The sequence below is a fragment of the Anser anser genome, assembly GCF_964211835.1.
Source record: "Anser anser genome assembly, chromosome: 2".
NCBI classification, from domain to species: domain Eukaryota; kingdom Metazoa; phylum Chordata; class Aves; order Anseriformes; family Anatidae; genus Anser; species Anser anser.
Genome location: NC_139721.1, coordinates 116,408,979 through 116,427,971, shown reverse-complemented (window position 1 = coordinate 116,427,971; position 18,993 = coordinate 116,408,979). Strand labels below are relative to the sequence as shown.

The 18,993-nt window shown below is 47.0% G+C and overlaps 2 protein-coding genes across 4 annotated transcripts in view; both read right to left on the bottom strand.

Annotated features, from left to right (window-relative positions):
* SACM1L (SAC1 like phosphatidylinositide phosphatase) overlaps window positions 1-4,714 on the bottom strand; it is a 29,955-nt gene extending 25,241 nt beyond the window's left edge. For both annotated transcript variants that reach the window (XR_014580048.1, XM_083824996.1), the window contains exon 1: window positions 4,559-4,714. Coding sequence is in view for 1 of the 2 variants with exons in the window: in XM_083824996.1 (XP_083681122.1) it covers window positions 4,559-4,617 (59 nt within the window). In the remaining variant the exon portion in view is untranslated. The remainder of the gene's footprint in view (window positions 1-4,558) is intronic.
* A 2,628-nt stretch (window positions 4,715-7,342) lies between these two features.
* The window catches only part of LIMD1 (LIM domain containing 1), a 29,798-nt gene continuing 18,147 nt past the window's right edge, over window positions 7,343-18,993 (bottom strand). For both annotated transcript variants that reach the window (XM_083824999.1, XM_083824998.1), the window contains 6 exons: window positions 18,405-18,472; window positions 17,010-17,072; window positions 15,484-15,614; window positions 14,310-14,361; window positions 13,552-13,620; window positions 7,343-11,253 (listed from right to left, as the gene is read on the bottom strand). In XM_083824999.1, coding sequence (XP_083681125.1) covers window positions 11,116-11,253; window positions 13,552-13,620; window positions 14,310-14,361; window positions 15,484-15,614; window positions 17,010-17,072; window positions 18,405-18,472 — 521 coding nt within the window. In that variant the 3' untranslated portion in view covers window positions 7,343-11,115. The remainder of the gene's footprint in view (window positions 11,254-13,551; window positions 13,621-14,309; window positions 14,362-15,483; window positions 15,615-17,009; window positions 17,073-18,404; window positions 18,473-18,993) is intronic.

Below are 18,993 nucleotides of genomic sequence, written 5' to 3'. Positions count from 1 at the left end.
AACACAAACTGAAAAGCCTTCATCTTTTAACAAAGACAAAATATTAAGTCCGTGCTTCAGAAAGAGAGGGAGAACTAGTGCTCCTCCAAGTTTTTAGCAGGAAGGTGCTTCACTTTTTCAAGTATTTACACAAAAGGACTAAGTTTCCTAAAATAAATGTAATTGAGGAAGAAGCCAAGAATCAAGGAGGTTTCTGCCCAAACGCCAATTTACAAACTCACCAATTACCAAAAGTAGGCTAATAGTCTCATCCTAGTTGAGGTGACCTTTTTCAACTGTAAGATTGCTATAACTAGGATGACTGCCTCCTATTTCTCTTGGAGGAATAGCTCCTGGAGGAGGAAGCTGATGAACATCCATGTGAGAACAGTGTTTTTTCCCCTCAGTACTGAGGTCTGTGTGCCTATCGCAAGCTTATAGAGATAACACGCATTTACTTTAGTGATCTGAGAAGATATTAGAATACTGAAAAACGGATCGTTCATAATAAGGAACTTGCAGACAGAATCATTCTAACTTTAATGAAATAGATAATAAAGACAGGAGTCCAAATGCTAGTGTTATATCAGAAATAATGAAAGAGGCTGCAGCATTTTCTAGAAGCCCATAATCTCCGCAGTTCCTTATGAAACTAGTTTTCATATACCTATATGAAACTATACAGAGAGCTATACTGTCTTTGTATAACCTTCATATTTGATACTAGAGCCTTCCGTGTCCTTGCTATGTTGTTACTGCTGCCTATAACCACCCAAACCAGCAAGAAACCTTACCAGCAATGTCTTGCTTAAAAGCACATAAAACCTTCACGAAGTTTGAGTTCCTTCGATTTAATTTCCTTTATACGAGGAATGACCACCATTATCACAGACTATTTCTCAGTGTTGCTAAAAACAGTGATAAATGAAAGTATTCAACACTGAGAGCATACCTCATGACCCTCAAGAAAAGGTACTGAAGCACTGCACCTAACAAATTCATGTCTGAAGTATAACTAAAGCTGCCTTGGATCTCATCTGAAAGTCTTCTATTCAGGAACCCGTGTGCCAAGAGATACAGCAACGCGTCTGCTAGATTCCACTCTTACAATTCAAAGCTGAGGAAGAAGCAGCATCTGCAAGCTGTTTAAAGACGACTCAGAAGGAAAACAAGGCACAGTCAGACATCAGGCTTTTAGTTGGAGATTAATGAAAAGACACATTATTTTCGCTCATGTTGCTGAACCAGCAATCAAAAGGAAAAAACATGTAAAAAGGGTGCACGGAGGCTACAATTCAAGAGTGCTTTCAGCAACCTTGCTTTTAATGAGCAAAAAGAAAATTCAGATGAACTCCCACTAAAATTTAGCCTTTTGCTTTTCTAGTTTCTCCAGTTCAGTCACTGCTACTACCTCTTCTGAAATCATTCTGGGCATTGGCATGAGCACTTCTCCCAGTCTAGTAAACGAAGAGAAAACTAAGTGGCTGCAATGAAATTAGTCCCCATACTCCCCACAGCTGAGCCACGCATCGCATTGCAGCATAAACTTTCAGATGCAAGAGGGGTTTTTAACACCCGGACGAGAGACTGTTTAACAGGGCCAGAGAAGGGGACAGGACAAGCTCCCATTTAATAATCCAACTCAGAAGCCTGTGTTACAAGGAAGGGGTTGATTTTTAACATAGGAGAAACATAGAAAAAAAAACACTGCTTCCTTACACCAATTATAACTGTAAGGGAAGCCAACTTTAAGTGAGACAGTCTTTCTAGTTTGTGTGTGTTGTGAAGTTTCACTTGCTCTACCTTTATTACGAAGCAGTGTTGTACAGCACGAACACGAAGCAGAGCCGCATCCCACATTTTAATTAGGCTGATCCAACAGACAAGAATATGCATGCCATATCCAAACACAGGAAAGAAAACCCATCACGGTCTAATGGCCACTAAAGATAGTGCCTCACTCAATATCACTTAAGCCTTCTAGCCCTCCCTTCTGGCCAAAACCTTACTTCAGTAATTGATTATTTCACCATAAATACTTAACGTTACTCTAATGCAGGAAGCTCGTAGATGTCAGCCTCTGAATACTGTAATAAAACGAGCCAAGAGCACGTCCTGTACTGCGCAGCAATGCATTTGCTGTGCTCAAGACACCGAGCGGTCTGCAGCGAGCCATAGCAAGGCGTTACTAGAGGCAGGCAGTCCCAGCAGCCAGTTAAGTAACAGCACTAACACGCTGCTGGTTCCAACCCTCCCGAGATTCCAGCTTTTCTAGGTGAGCAGGTGCTCTAATTATACACCCACAATAAATATTATTCCTTGGGCAGAACCAGCTCAAGGAACTGGAACATTTCCATGGAATAATAATTGCAGGGAAGAGAAGGAGCATAATCCTAGGATGTAAAAAAAAAAAAAACCACCAATGGAAATACCACTGAGAAAACAAACGCCATATTAAAGGCATCGCTTCATAACAACTATTTGCAATTGTGTTTCACTTAAGATGACAAATAATTTACCGCATAACTTAATGCCCTCCTCAATCAACAGCCCTGAGCATCACGACAGATGAAGCAAGGAGGAAAAAGAAGTGTAGCGGCTCTTTCTGGAAGCATTATCCAAACTCTGAAAGCTCAGGTTAGAAGAAAACAAAAGCCAAAATGCACTTTTGGACTTCTCCCCAAATACAGACAGGTATAAGGCAGTGTCCATATACAGCAGCTACTAATGACTGACCAGTACTTACACAAAACATGTAAGCATAACAATGCGCAGGAGGAGTGAAATTTGAAACACAGCTAGCGTTGGAGACCCTTACGATGCTTCAAAATCAGCAAAATAAAGGTTTCACTCCAAAAAAAAAAAGTGTTTTTAAATGAGCTAAAACAACAGCTGAGATTCTCTCTGTTCTCCAGCCAGCTTTGCCAAACAGATCTATCGATTAACTGAACTGGTGGCTCCACTACCATCCACCAGCTTGCTACTTGCAACGGCTGTTTGATTTTTTTCCAGTTTCTTCCTGAGGAAGCTAAGTAAGCACAGCAGTGACATAGATGACAACTAAGCAGAGCACCATTTTGGGGTTAATATTCCTCCCTGAATACCTGGTGGTAAAGGTCAACTGGTAGCATTGAAGCTTGACAGCACCTGCATCACTTAAATGCGTCTGAAGACATCAGTCAGGATAAAGGTTTTGTGTCACTGCTTGTGATAACACGACCCAGAAGAAGCTTGTATGCAGAGCTAGAGCATGCAGTGGGACCTACAGAGAGGGGCCCTGCAGGGCACCCTACAACCCCTGAGGCTCTGCGCAGGGCCACTTGGCTACCCAGCACAGGCGCGGTTGCACGTTGTAGTGAAGATGAAAAGTGAGACAAAGAAAGACTACTGCCACTTAAACTCCTGGTTTGAGTCGAGCCTGGATTTCTCCAAAGAACATTCTCCTTTGACCTTGCCAAGCTGGTAAGTTTGGCTCATCAGCTAAGTTACGGTCCTATCTCTTACAGCGTTTGGTAGGAAGTCTGCAGGCATTACCCCCGTTTTTTGTGAAGACGGGAAGAAAAGCCTAGTTTTCAAACCAGAAAACAGTTCTGTTCTCAACTTCATGGAGAAAAAAAATCCAACAATTTGCTAAACTGTATTTCGCATGGTCACAGAAGGGTTGGGGTTGGGAGGGGCCTCTAGGGGTCATCTTGTCCAAAACACGGCATCTCTGCACCCTCCCTTTGGGCATTTACAGACACTGATGAGATCCCCCTGAGCCTCTTCTCCAGGCTGAGCAGTCCCAGCCCCCTCAGCCTCCCCTCACAGGAGAGGAGCTCCAGGCCCTCCACCATCCCCGTGGCCCTTGGCTGGACCCTCTCCAGTCTGTCTGTGTCTGTGGTACTGGGGAGCCCAGAGCTCCAGGTGCGGCCTCGCCAGTGCCGCACAGAGAGCAAGGGTCCCTCGCCCTGCTGGCACCGCTCTGCCTGAGGCAGCCCAGGAGGCCGGCAGCTTTGTGCTGCAAGGGCACACTTGGCACAGCCTTGTTCTAGAATAATCAAAAGTTCCTTTTTGGTTAAAGTTGAAATGAGAGGATCCTTTACCAGCCTGTACCCTGAGAAGCATGCTGACGTCCACCACCACGGCTATAAGGACAAGTCACACAATCGTTACTTGTGCTGCTCACCTTTTCTCCTCCGCACGCAAACAGATCACAAGCTCCTCTAACAAAACACTAATATTACTTGGGTGACGAGAAGAAGACAGAACTTCCTGCCCGACGAGCACGTCTTTCAGCCTTCACTGCCGATTTTACGGCACTCAGTGCCCGCGTCCCCTCACCAGGGGTCTGAGGAGAGGAGCCCAGCGACGGCCGGACCCCAGCAGCGCTCTGAGGCGCGCTTACACCGCCCTCAGCGGCACCCCGGGGCCCTCAGGCCGTGCCTAGCCCCGCCGGGAGCCCGCAGGACGCCCAAGGACGTTTCACCGCCGCCCCTCAGCGGCTCCGGCCCCCCCCGGCCCCCTTCACAGCTCCGAGGCCCCCGCCCGGCCCCAACGGCCGCCCCCCGGCCGTCACCCCCGCGGCCGCGCCACTCACAGCTCCAGGCTGCCGTAGGCCGCCGCTGCCGCCGCCGCTCCCGCACCCGCCGCCGCCATCCGGCCCCGCCGCCTGCCCCCGGCCCGGCCTCGCCCCCTCCCGGCCCGTCCCGGCCCTGCCCGGCTGACGCGGCCCCGCGGACGGCGCCCGGCGCAGGACAAACTGCCTGCGGGCAGCACCGCCTGTGGGAGGCGGGGACGCCGCGCACCGGCCCCGCCTGTACCCCCCCATCCTCCCCCGCGTGTGTGGGAGAAATGCGCGTGTGCGAGAGAAGGTGCTCGAGCAGGGCCAGTGGCGCAATGGATAACGCGTCTGACTACGGATCAGAAGATTCTAGGTTCGACTCCTGGCTGGCTCGGCTGCTCCTTTTTCTTTTTTTTTTTCTTCTCACTTTTCTGCCCTCTCCCGTTAAAATAATTTCTTCCCCGAGGCCAACCCGGGAGTGCTGCCTGCACCCCTGCATCCCCCCGCCGGCAGACGAGAAGTGCTACTCACCGCCAGCAGCCACGAGTTTTCCCCACGCCATCGTGGGCGCTGCCCTCAGCAGCCCCTGCGTGGGACCAGGCCTGGGGCACCTCTGATCCCCCCAGCTCCAGCACTCCCTGCGTCACCCCCTGCCTTCTGGCAGCTTCTCCCATCCCCAATGCTGTCCCCTCACTGAGGAAAGGAGGGCAGCCGCCGCTGCAGCCCCTTCCAGCTCACCCCATGGGGTTGGAGCCCCCCATTGGGGTTGGCTCAGGAAAGCACGGGGGCTCACCGCAGACTCTCCTGCAACGGCCAGAAGAAAAAATGTGGCCCCGTAGTGGGCAGCACTGCATCCCCTGCAGCTCCTCGGCACTCATCGGCCTCCACTGTGGGCTGTGGCAAAGGCCAAGGCCTCCAAAGGAGCTGGAGAGCCCAGCGAGGAGGCCTCCCCCTGCCAGGCCAGGGATGGGGGGGAACCAGCATTTCACGGTGCAGCTTCCCCCCGTCTGCTCTGGGTGATGACCGGCGCAACCGGGATTTTAGGAAAGACTTCATGCTGATCACTGCTGTTTGGTATCGTCTTTAATCACTGGAATCACAACAGGCCAGTAGCTTCACTGCTGCTACTGGCCTTTATAAATATTCAGCGGCACAGAAGACAAGAGGGCTGTATTCACACGTGGCTGCAGCTAGGTATACCAGCAGGCACCCTAATAAAACACTCTCTCCCAGAGTTGCCCTTTAAAGGAGCCACAAAAAATAATAATAATAAAAAATAATTAGTACCACTCAGTACCACTAGCTGGGCTCTGGGCTTGCTTTCCGGACACAGAAAGCCACAGGCCATGCACCGCACTCCTGCTGTGTGGGGACATGGGTCGCTGCCAGTGGGGCTGGAAGCTGCAGGAGGGGTGTCCCCGTGTCCTGGTGGGTGTCCCCATATCCCGGTGGGGTGTCCCCGTGTCCTGGTGGGATGTCCCCATCACCCACCTTCGCGGGGCTCCACGCCTCTGGTGTCCACGCAGGGACAGCCTTCTCCCAACCCTCAGCTTGCCTGAGCAGGCTGCTTGGTGCTTGTTGCTGCACGGGTGTCTGGCCACCCTGGAAGAAAACAGGATGAGAATTTTTACTGTGAAAATCCTCCGTTTCCTGCTCTTTAGGAAAAGGAGCAGTGAGCTGGGCTCTGTCTCGCCGCTCGCCACAGGCAGACAAGAGCCCGACGGCCTTCCTTAGCCGCACCTCATGCTGCTGTGCAGCTATAGCGGCAGAGATGTAAAGAAACAGGAACGCACAAATGCTGTGTGATGAGGGGAAAACATCCTCCCGACCTCTCTCCATCCGGCCTCAGGAGATGGGGGTGTTGGGCCATACCCTCCCCAGCTCCATGCTCCTCCACGTCCTTGGCAGTTGCCTGCCCTCCTGGGTGCTTTCCATCACGTCCTTCTTTCCCCATGCACCCCACTGCTTTAGCACATTTTGTTGTTCTTTATGGATCAAAAAAGCAGTCCATTTCAGTGGTCATTTAAAGGCATCCCCAGGTATGTCTCATGTGTATTAAAATCACTCTGACCTTGATCCAACACACACTTATCCACACATATTTATCTCCTTACTGGTTTTACTGGGACTGCCTGTGCACCTGAAGTTTAATGCAGGCAGGGTCTGCCTAAAGGATGGGGGCTGTGTGTCACTCTCTTTTAAGCAAGGACCTGGTTTTGCTGTTGCTGAAAAACAAAGTGGCAATATTTCCAGGGAAATTCAGAAGTGCAAAACAGGGAGTAAATGCTTTAGGAAGAAAGAGCCTACAATTCCCCCCAGGGCTGTGAGCTTGTGGCAAGGAGAGGCGGAGGTATCGGCAGACCCAATGCTGAAACCGAGGGATATTTGTCCAGTGCTAATAATCAGCACAAGGAAAAAGCACAGGGAGGTATTTACTCTCCTCTCCTGAGGGCCAAAGAGACTTCTTTTCTTGGAACGGCTCAGCAGCCCTGTACCAGCCCGGCTTCACCTCACCTCTGCCATAACACACCTCATTGCCGATGAGACTGCGCCATTTCCAGGCCCAGGAACTATTCCGTTTGTAGAAAATAAGATATATTTCCCCACCCCCAACTAAATCATTTAAACCCCGAAAAAGGTTTTCCCAGTCTTAAAAGCCCCCAAGTGGAAGTTGGAAGCTGAAGAGCCACAGCCCTCTGGCTCATCAAATGCCCTTCACCCGTGCCAGGGGAAGCGCTCCTCCCTGTGCTCAATGTCAGGGCGCGTTTGTGAAATCACCTTGGCCAGGACGCTTCTTGCAATTGAAAATACACAAAAATATCTGCTGCTTCTACAGCTGTTTTTTTTTTCTTCTGGCTTTATGCAAAAATCTCTGTTTAAACGAACTTCTGCATTCTAAACAATAGAAACTTAACAGCACGATCTGAATGAGAATCTATTAAACACTGGCTCCCGAAAGCAAGCTTTAGGGGATTCATTTACATAACCATTTGCATGTGAGCTACTCATTACCAGCACACAGGGGCTTCTAAGCAACCCTTACTCTAAAACAAGTCAGAAGAACAAGCTGGGGTAGGAATTAAGGACTAAACTAACTTTTCACAGCAGACAGCACATGTCAGTATCTTGGTAAATAAAAGGCAAGGTGTGTGTGAATAGCAAAATCCCATGTGAACAAGCCAGGTGACAGGCAGAATTTAACACGTGTTTTCTGAAATTCTTCTGTAGAAGCAGCTTTAAACTGGGACTGTTCTGAATTGCCCAATTATGCCTTAATCTTATTTTCTTGCCAAAATGACCATGGCAGCAGGCCCAGCGAAGTCTCTGAAGCTGCAGATGAAAAGGGCCTGTCCTGGCTCAACGCTTCACCGAGCTGGGAAGTGGGAGTTGGCGCTCAGCGCCTTGCACGTTCACCGGAGAGCTACCTGCACATTTTTTATCTCAGGGGGGAGCAGCCAGAAGGTGAGGACCTGCAGATGCAAAGATGCCTGGGGGTGAGGAGGAAAATCCTGGCTGTGCAGGTGCGTCTCCTCCCTTCCTCCCCCACAGAGCCGCTTCCAGGCAGGCTGCAGGGACAGGGACAAGTGGGGGACATGACATCAACTCTGACAGCCACGGCTTCGGAGAGGAGGCAGGAGTAACACAGAGCTTAAATTAATTCAGATTCCCAAAGATAGGGGTGGTGCACATTAAAACACATAGGTGAGCAAGGCAATGCAGTATATGCTTTAGCTTCAAAACCATCAACTCAGACACTCGATTTTCAACAACTTCACATTGTCATTTCCAGCTCTTGGTAAATACACAAAAGGAGAGCATTCACACTTAATAATTTATACAGGACCTCAAAACTGAAAATAGGACAGCCTTCGTTTCCCCAGTGCTGAGGAGCACAGGGTGGCTGACAGGAGTAACAAGACACCGTGTGAAAGCAGAGGCCGAACTTTCCACTGCTTCAAAGGAGGCTCCTGCAAGATAGCTCAGAGCAAACTGGCTGGTTGAGGCTTTCCACAAAGGAAAATGTTCTTATCTCCCCCTCCCCTTCTTTCCTGCTTATTTTGGGGTGTGGGGAAGGCTGCAAGAGTGAAACAGCAGTTTAAACCGCTGCTTAAAAAGAAAAGAATCAGTCCTGCTAGTGTTTTCAGATCTTCTCAAAAGGAACGCCAGAAAATGTGCATCAGCAGATGCTCCAAAACCGAAGAGCGTTAGCCACGCAGTCGCTGGTCTCTCGGAGACGGTGCAGCACATCGAGACTGGTGTTTCCAGCTCACTTCCAGAAGCCCCTTCGATATCATACTGCCTTTGCTGCCAAAGCAAGCTCAGTGAGGGGAACCGCCTGCCAAGGACTATCTGAATTATTCACCAGGAACATTCAGCTGGCATTACTTCCCATCCCAACACCTTTAGGCAGTCCCAAGATCACCGTCACATCCTTCGACTGCTCCTGGGCCAAGCCATGATGCAGGCGACAAGCAATACGTACCCACGGACATCGCCTGCTGGGATGGGGGCACCGGGGAGCCTGCCCTTGTGTGTTTTACTGCACCCGACTCACGCTGCCTAGATACGGCACTGGTTATAATAGTTTGTGTCAGCCCCCATCCCTTTGCTATCCAGCATCTGGAGCCCCAATTTAAGGCTGTAGGGAGCTCATGCATTTGGGGTTAATTCTACCTCCTCTTCTCTGCATACTGCGATGGGACAGTCCCCATGGGCTTTCGGTCACCCCCTGAGGGGCTGCAAGATGGGCAAGGAAAAGGCAAGCTGCTGCTTCTTGGGTCGAAAGGGCCCACGACGGCAGCCCTCTTTGTCCTGCGGTAGTGGTGCTGAGCTGAAGAAAGATTTTAGCATTTGACACTGAAAACAAGGTAAGTCAGGCCTTCTGGCCTGAAGGACTGCTTTCAGAATCAGAGGTACTGCTCTGAGAACTAGAGGTACTGCTCCAGCTGAGTACGTGACACAGTCTGACGACACGGTGTGAAGTTCAAGCATCCGTCTAGCTACATTTGTGCTACGGGAAAAGGTGTATGGTTGAACCACTGCGGGTTCTCAGGATGGGCTCATTTCTGGAGTCTCAGTGCCATTGCTCAGCTAATTTACTGTAGCTCACTAAAGAGACCTTCACCAATGTGATCCAGTCCTCTATCAATCAGAAATGAATTTACATTTCTAGCATGCACACAAGAGGATTTAACTAGTTTTCTACATAGTATTTGTTGGCAAGGGTAGCTGAGGCTCCCAATTGCATCTGAGACTTTAAATGAAAAGCTTTTTCTTAAACAAAAGCTTTGTACCTGTACGTGAGGGGCTGCACAGCACTCGTACCTACAGAACATGCACTGCAGGTACACCTGTCACATAGGCAACACATACTGGGGGAGCAGACTTCTTTGACTATGAAGCACGGGGATTCACAAAGAGAAACAATCTGCCTTTCTGCTTTCTCAACAGAACAGAAAATAAGGGCCCAACTGTCCAGCCCCTTGCTCAGATAAGCCGATATGATTCATGTGAGCAAATCTGTTTATACCAGTGGCTGGACAAATTTGAGTACAGGTTGAGGAGCTGGGGTCTAAATCCCTGTATAACAAAGCCTGCATAACAATCTTGAGTTTGTTCCCAGAACTCTAAATAAGCACCATTATGAAATGGCTTTGTGCTGGGTAAACACTACAGAAGGGAGTGGCCAGGCTGGGGCTGAGCTGTGGGGACAAACTGTGAAAACCTCAGGCAAATATTTGTATACGGAGAACTTTTTTCCACAGTGAGCTCTGTAAGCAAGAATGAGAATGGATTTCCCTGGTGTCTACACTTCCAGCATCCCAAACTTTCCAAACATAATCTGCTATTCAGACTCTGACACAGCAGACTGGCCCCTGTGTATTGCAGCAACACGCAAGCAGCAGCTCAGGTCCAAAGTCACCATGGTATTTTAGTCCAGTTTGTTCCAGCTTCTTGTTCTGTTTGAAATGGGATGTCGATCTCCAGCTGCTAGCCAGCATGCCTGGGTTGTTTTACAGCCAGACTTGATACCAGAGTTCAGGGAATTAACTGGAAGGTCTGAGCGCGCCATTTTGTGCAGACTCCATTCTTTCCTTTTCCTAAAGAATTACTAAGAGAGAGAGTGTCTAAAAACTGGTAGTAATAATTTGATGTCCTTCAGGGAATCTGATGAAACGTCCTTGTCAGGAAACACTTCGAAGGAACGTTCCCTGGAGGCAGGCAAGCCAGCCTCTGGCTTTTTAATTGTGCACGGCATGATCTGAGTTCATAGGCATGACAGCAAGTTGTGCTTTCTCTGAAGAGCCTTCCAAAACGAGCCAAAAGGAATCTCCAGATAGCAGAAAAAGGCACGTAAGAGTAGACCGGTCAGCTTAGATAACATGCCACATTCTTGGTCAAGTAGACATAGTTTGATACAGCTGGAACTCACACGCATACAGGCTCTGAGAATCCAGCAAAAATCTCTCATATCCTTTTACAGGAAAACTGCCGATTGGAGAAAAACATGCACAGGAAATCAACTGAGGGTGGGGAGAGGGAGATCACGTAACAAGCCATCTGTACGGGCTTCCAGATACCAGCCACGCTGGCTAGTAGTGATGCTGGTACACAGCTGCTGGGGTTGTGCCATTCTCTATGTGTTTCAGGTGACAGGAGTGACAAAGCAAATGTTCATCTAGAGGGTAACAGCGATGCCCATCTTCGTCGTTCAACTCCATCCCACAGTCCTGCAAAGAGAGGTCATACACATTTAATTAGAGCGTGTGTTAATCTCCTAGTGTCAACTGGGGTCTGGCTTGCAGGAGGATGATGTTGTGACGAGGACAGAAGATACCTCGCTGGCAGCTCCTTCCTAATATGTTTAATATTTGTCATGAGCAGGAAAGCATCTGGGCAGCCTTGCACAAGTTTGTCTTAAGTAGTTTTACTGCATAAGCTTTATCTCATGGCGAGGTGAGTCCCCACATATTTTAAATGTGCTCATGTTTCCTCTCAGGTAGGATTCACCACTTTGCATTAGATTAATTGCTGTCGTACTAATGCAAAACTGACCTGCAGAATCATAGAATCATAGAATCATAGAATATCCTGAGTTGGAAGGGACCCTTAAGGATCATCAAGTCCAACTCTTGATACCGCACAGGTCTACCCAAAAGTTCAGACCATGTGACTAAGTGCACAGTCCAATCTCTTCTTAAATTCAGACAGGCTCGGTGCAGTGACCACTTCCCTGGGGAGCCTGTTCCAGTGTGCAACCACCCTCTCTGTGAAGAACCCCCTCCTGATGTCGAGCCTAAATTTCCCCTGCCTCAGCTTAACCCCGTTCCCGCGGGTCCTGTCACTGGTGTTAATGGAGAAAAGGTCTCCTGCCTCTTGACACCCCCTTACGAGGAAGTTGTAGACTGTGATGAGGTCTCCCCTCAGCCTCCTCTTCTCCAGGCTGAACAGGCCCAGTGACCTCAGCCGTTCCTCGTACGTCTTCCCCTCCAGGCCTTTCACCATCTTTGTAGCCCTCCTCTGGACACTCTCCAACAGTTTCATGTCCTTTTTATACTGTGGTGCCCAGAACTGCACACAGTACTCGAGGTGAGGCCGCACCAGCGCAGAGTAGAGCGGGACAATCACCTCCCTTGACCTACTAGCGATGCCGTGCTTGATGCACCCCAGGACACGGTTGGCCCTCCTGGCCGCCAGGGCACACTGCTGGCTCATATTCAACTTGCTGTCAACCACGACCCCCAGATCCCTCTCTTCTAGGCTGCTCTCTAGCGTCACATCGCCCAGTCTGTACGTGCAGCCAGGGTTTCCCCGTCCCAGGTGCAGGACCCGGCACTTGCTCTTATTGAACTTCATGCGGTTGGTGATCGCCCAGCTCTCTAACCTATCCAGATCCCTCTGCAAGGCCTTTCCACCCTCAATCGAGTCAACAACTCCTCCAAGTTTGGTGTCATCAGCAAACTTGCTCAAAATACCTTCTATTCCTACATCCAGATCGTTTATAAAAATATTGAAAAGTACCGGCCCTAAAATGGAGCCTTGAGGGACCCCACTGGTGACCGCCCGCCAGCCTGACGCAGCCCCATTTACCATAACCCTTTGGGCCCTGCCCGTTAGCCAATTGCTCACCCATCGTATGATGTTTTTATTTAGCTGTATGGTGGACATTTTGTCCAGTAGGATCCTATGGGAAACCGTGTCAAAAGCCTTGCTGAAGTCCAAAAAAATCACATCAGCTGGTTTCCCTTGGTCCATCATACGGGTGATCTTATCATAAAAGGAAATCAGGTTAGTTAGGCAGGACCTGCCCTTCACAAACCCATGCTGGCTGGGACCAATGACTGCTTTGTCCCCCAGGTGAGCCTCAATAAGTTTGAGAACCATCTTCTCCATGATTTTACCAGGCACTGACGTGAGACTGACAGGCCTGCAGAGGCAGGGCTTCTTTCCACTGCATTACAAACACAACGATAGACGACATCTACGTATTTAATTCACATTACGTAAGTATGAAGGCTCTCCGGAAAGCCCTGCATGAATGTGTAACAGCTTACATCTCTAGGGATTTTTTGGGCAGCCATATCCTCTCCTCACCCCTGACCACACATTCCTTTCTTTTGTAAGTGAAGGTAACTTACACCAGACAGGATCAGTCATCACCTCGGCATTTTTGAACAATCTGACTTGGAAATCAGATACACTAATGGGATCTGGCACTCAAGGCTTCTGAAAAGCAGCAATAGAATCTTACTAATTCAACACATTTCCTCCATTAACAAGTAAACTGCAAAGTTTAAAAGTGCCAATTAGTTTCTCGCCCATAACTTTATAGATAGCAAATTCAATCACAATTGGGACTTTGGTCCTCAAACTGGAAATTTCTTAGCCATTGATATTAAGGATTACAGAAAGCAAGGTTTGAATTGCTCATATACTGTCACTGGAAGGGAGGAGATTTGCTTCCATTTAAAAAATAATAATTATGAACACTATTAAGCACCCATTCCCCTAGAAAGCTGCTGACCTACCTCACAGTGGTAACATTCCACGTGGTAATCCTTGTCCATGGACACAACTCGAATGGTTTCATCAGACCCCTGTAAGCATTCAAGCAAATGAGAAATTACAGAGGATTACAGGAGGATCAGACAAATGCACTCTGTGGATCTCTTCCTGCAACAATATAAATGTTGGACAAATGCATTTTGGCTGCTGGTTGGAAACCACAAATAAATCCTGCCACCTACAGTTATTTTTACACTAAAGCTTCATCATCGGTTCACTGCCAATATTCTCTAAAATGTAACATCACAAATGTAGAATTCTATCTGTTTACCAGTCAGAGCTATCCCACAACACACATTGATGATTTGGTAGTTTCAATATCACATTTCTCAGAACTTTAACTTGTTTTTTGAGGAGACCCATCTCCTCAAAATATTAAAATGAGTTAGTCTCACAGGGGTCACATAAAAGCAAGCACACAAGCACTACCAGTGTTTATGTGAAGGAAAGGTATCCCTGAATGACACTAATGGCAGTATAATCTCGGCAGGAGATGAATAAAGCAGCCTGGCCCAGAGGGAATAAGCTGCGTTATCAAGCAAAGGAAGGGTCACATTTCAAGGGCAGTGTACGAGCTTAGGTCAAAAGGCTGTGCTCTGGAGGAAGCAATTGTCTCTCCCCATCCACAAGGACACTCATTTTGACATGGGCTCAAGTGTGAAAAAGAGCAAGACCCGAGACACTCCTTCCCCAGAGGGGATAAGAAATAAAAAGCTCTCACCTCAGAGGGCAGAATGGGAAGTCCACATGCTGCACACTTTGGAGCTAAAACTCTGCAGAAGAAACAAGAAATTGAAGGCAAGTTATACATCAACATAAAAAGTGAGACCTGCTTGTTCTTGGTGATAAGACAAAAAGCTACAGCTGTAAACAATTTATCCACAGGAATGTTTTACATCCCAAGATCATAAATTAATTTTAGGATGGATTGTAAGTACTGCTTGGCACACATTGCTCAGTCAGGCAAAAAATAAAAATAAAAACACTGTAAAATTCTTGGCCATTATTAAGAGATTTGAAAGAGAGAATGAAGAGAAACTGAGCAGGACTGGCCCCAGAAAAACAAATTAAAAGAACTGTCTGCCTTGCACTGGGGCAGGAAATCTCAGAGAAAACACCAAAAGACAGTTCAACACAAAGGAGAAGGTTCATCAAGGGCCTACAACACAACATAGTACAATAAATAAATGAAATTGCAGGGAAATGTGTGTCATTTCAGAATGACGGTGACACATGAAGGTGATTCTAATCTTAGCACAATACAGAACGATTCCAGGGACTGCTCGAGCAACAGTTACTGTCTGTCTGCTCAGAAAACAGGAGCATGGAGCAGAAGTTAGCCAAACAGGCACTCAAAACGTATGCTGCTCTAATGTCGTAACTACCAGCTAGGAGTGCAGCTCTTCTGTTTTACTGTCCAAGTGACAAGTGATTTTTAAGTGGACTTACCAGTTTAATTTAAAGCTGGATAAAAAGTTTTCCTTTGCATGTTCAGTGGTGATGCCTAAAAGCGTTCTTTGAAAGTCAAACTCAGCCCTGCAGCTACGCAAAAGCAACTCACATTGATTTCTCAGTCTTCCTTTGGAGCAGACTGATTCCTTTCATCACTGAACACTTCATGAGCACTATTTCACACTTACCCTTTGAGACCACTAAACACTCTCTCTGCTTTGCAGAAAGGGCAGCTGAAGCCCAGAGGTTAAGTGACTTCCTCAAAGTTACATGGGAATTCGGTGGCAGGGCAAGAAGAGAGACATCAAGAACTTCTAGGGTCTAGCCCCACCCTCAAACTTCTAGCTTCTAATCCTGTATCTGTTTTACTAATCCTAATTATCTGAAAAAATAAATTAAATGCTTGTTGATGGGATTACATCTGCTGTATATTTTGTCCTTACTTGTGGTAATCTCTGACACAGTAGATTTTGTTTTCAGTGTCTACAGTAAATGGCACACCATCCAGACACTCATTGCAGACCACGCATCGGAAGCAACCTGGATGATATGATTTCCCCAGAGCCTGCAGGATCTGCAATAAACCAAGAGACAAGAAAAAAGCGTGTGAACAGGCAATAAAGGTGAAAATAATACACTCACAGCTTTGCATCAGACAACGCTGCATGCTCATCAGCAGTACTGTGTCATTTTTCAGGCACCTCTTCTAAAAAATGAGTTAACAGGAATAGAAAGGGCAGCTGGAATTGATACAGATCGCCTGGTTCATGGAGCTGAATTATTAGCGTGGGTAAGAAAATAATTTATGGAATCTCATTCACGATATTTAGCATCACAAAGGATAAAAGCAACAGGACTTAAAGGGAAGAAAATAATTTCTGAAGCCAAAAGGTGGCGAATACTTAGCATAATCACAAAGCAATACATACCAGACCAACAAAAGGAAATATTTCTTTATGTTCTCCATGAGAGGCTGAAACAATTACTATTGCTAGGTTTTAATAACACTTTAGATTTCTAGGATCTTTGTTCTCACTAGTCTGGCCTTCTACTTAACATAGATTATGGAAACTGTGTTGAACTCAACAGCTGAAATTCACCTTCTATACAAAACAACTTTTCCGATTTTAATGCTTTCCAGTGTAAGTGGGCAAGCAAAGATAATTAACGACAAGCATTAGAAAACCTTGGGAGGAGAGCTGTGAACTAATCACCTAGAAAGTCCTCATTTCTTTGCCACGGCCATAGTTTTACACCACCAGCACCATGATCATGAATTTTTCTCCCTCCAGATCACCCACAACCAAATAGTGCCTGGTGCTGGCTGAAGGCCAGCTGACCCCTTGAGACATCATCCCCTCTGTGCAAATCCTGAACGGATGGTAACATGTTGTAAGCTAAGGAGAAATTCCTGCTTCAGCAGGATGTCCACACATCTGCTGAACGTTTTTCAAGGACCTGGATGGATCTGAACCGGTTCACACACTCTGTGTCAAACCGACTCCCCAGTAATGTCAGTTGTGTGCCTTCCAGCACACACACAAAGCTGCGACAAGGCAGCAGCTTCATCCTCACGGTACATGGGAACCCACAGCTTGACTCTAGGAAAAACAGGCTCGGCGCCCCACAGCAAGGGAACACTGCAGAGCCACCGCCCTTTTGCACAGGATTACACAAACACTGTCCAGGGAAGCCCAAAAAGGGATGAAAGAGCTGAAGGCTCTACTTTTCAACTTGCACTGAAAACAGGATGAGCCAAGTCTCTGTACCACACACAGCAGGGTGCCAGCTTCATATCCTTGCAAAAAAAAACAACAAAAGGCTTAGTGGATTTTCTTTCTGCTACCAATCTCACACTAGGCAGACTAGCAGATGATAACAACAGTACCAGATATGAAAATGTTTTGCTTTTGATGCATTCTTCTAAAACGCCGTGGGATTTTTTTTTCCTAAAGCAATTATCACTTACCATGTCCATTATCAAATGGCCACAAATGAAACACCTGTCAGCTGACTGCTGGAAACCAGAATACTGCAAGGACAAAAAAGAATTGGCTTAACATTTCACAAGGCTAGTAGAGCATAAGCAACAGCGTTATTTGGCGCTATTAAGCTTTTGGCGTTATTTGCTTGGCCACTTTCTGTACTCCTTACACAAACTAAACCCTCCACTGTTGTGTTTTTTTTTTTTTTGTTTTTTTTTTTTTAGTATTTTATTTAGTATTTTATTTTAGTATTTTATTTAGTATTTTTTTTTTAGTATTTGAAACTGTGGATGGGGTCATGGGGAATATTCTATAGACATGAGACATTTGGTGTTCAGAAGAAGTACAAGTTCCTGTAACTTTCAAGTCCTAAATTTAAAGTTAATTTAGTATATGAGTAAATACCATAATGAAGATGCAAATAAGGCACTTATTCATATGGCTTACTTCCTTATTTGACCACGTGAGTCTACAATCCAGGAACTTACTTATGTTTATCACATATTCATATCACAACAGCTGCCAAATCCTACCTTTGTTTACACTGTTCTACGCCTATCGAAGATTGTCTGAGGTCAGTGGTGTTGTCCCAGCTCTTGCTTGCAATCGTGTTTTGCCCTGAACATCTTTTTTTTTTTTTTTTTTTTTTTTTTCTGCTGTTGCTATGATCTAATGGCAAGGAACTGACTGTCAGGCACGCAACACACACCTCAGGGGCACAACACATCATCTAACTAAGGTTTCAATCCTGTCTAAATGGTGGAAATGCAAATGGTGGAAACATGGAACACTTCAGATGCATTTGACCAATGTTTCCATTTTCAGCCTGTGTAGAATATCCTGGTGAGAGCAAAGAAGACTAATCTGTTTCTCTTTGACAGAAATCACTAATCTTCTCCAGTAAGTAGGCAAATATGACTTTTTCAAGTCTCAGTGAAGGCTTAATCTATGAGGGCTTGGGGGGCTTACAGCTTTTTGCATTTTTTGTAGCATCAGGGTAGTGATGCTTATCTCTACCAGTGAAGGAGAGGACTGTGGAGTTGCTTCATGCTCAGATACATTCAGACAAAACCCCCAGAGGGTAAAGATAGCCATTAAGATGCCCAAGCAGAAACAGCTCACTGGAAAAGAAAATTCCCTCGTTCACTCTTCTGTAGCCATTCACCTGCCTCCTGTCTCCAGAAACGGCAACAGAGACACACTTTGAAGGAGCCATCACAAGAGGCTACGGCTTTGACTGTGGGTTCTGAACCCTGAAACTGTGGCCACTAGAGCTGTGTGAAATGCAGGCAAAGCTGCCAGGGAGAAAGCTGTGCGTCTCCCATGGAGGCTGAGATGCGACAGCTCTGTGGGAGCACAAGGGTCAGCTGTGCGCTTACCAGGAAATCTTCTTCACAGAACACCTTTCCATTGACAAAATAGAAGGCTTTTCCTCTCAGCTTTCGACCTAAGGAAAAAAAAATAACACAGGGAGAAGAGAAAGGTCAGCAGAAAGCAGGGAGAAAATGTGAACAAAAAACAAGTGCTGAACAGCAGTAACAGGGAAATGATCGGCAGCAAAGGCATCAGAGCAGGGCAGCCACGAGCTGGAGAAGAGCATCCGCCTCCAGCACAGGTCCTGCTGGCCTCCAGCCCCAATGACCCCGCTTTTCCCTTCACTGGCAGCCGCTGGCGAGTGCTGGTCGCTGGATACTGACAGCAGTCCCAAGCTCCAGGCAGGAGGAGGGAGGTTCACAACACGGACACGCTTCTCTCTGCTCCCCACCGGCACGTTCATTACTGCAGCTGCCAACTAAAGTCTGAACGTTCAACTGTATGTAAGAAAAGCACTTTTTTTAAACCAAATGTCCTCATGGAGACAAGATGATGAAGTTTTCCAAGAAAGGACTCCACATATGGGTAAGATTTGTATTTACTACAGCTTTAGTGTTTATGCCTCGCATTCAGTCTGTATTTGGTTCCACATAA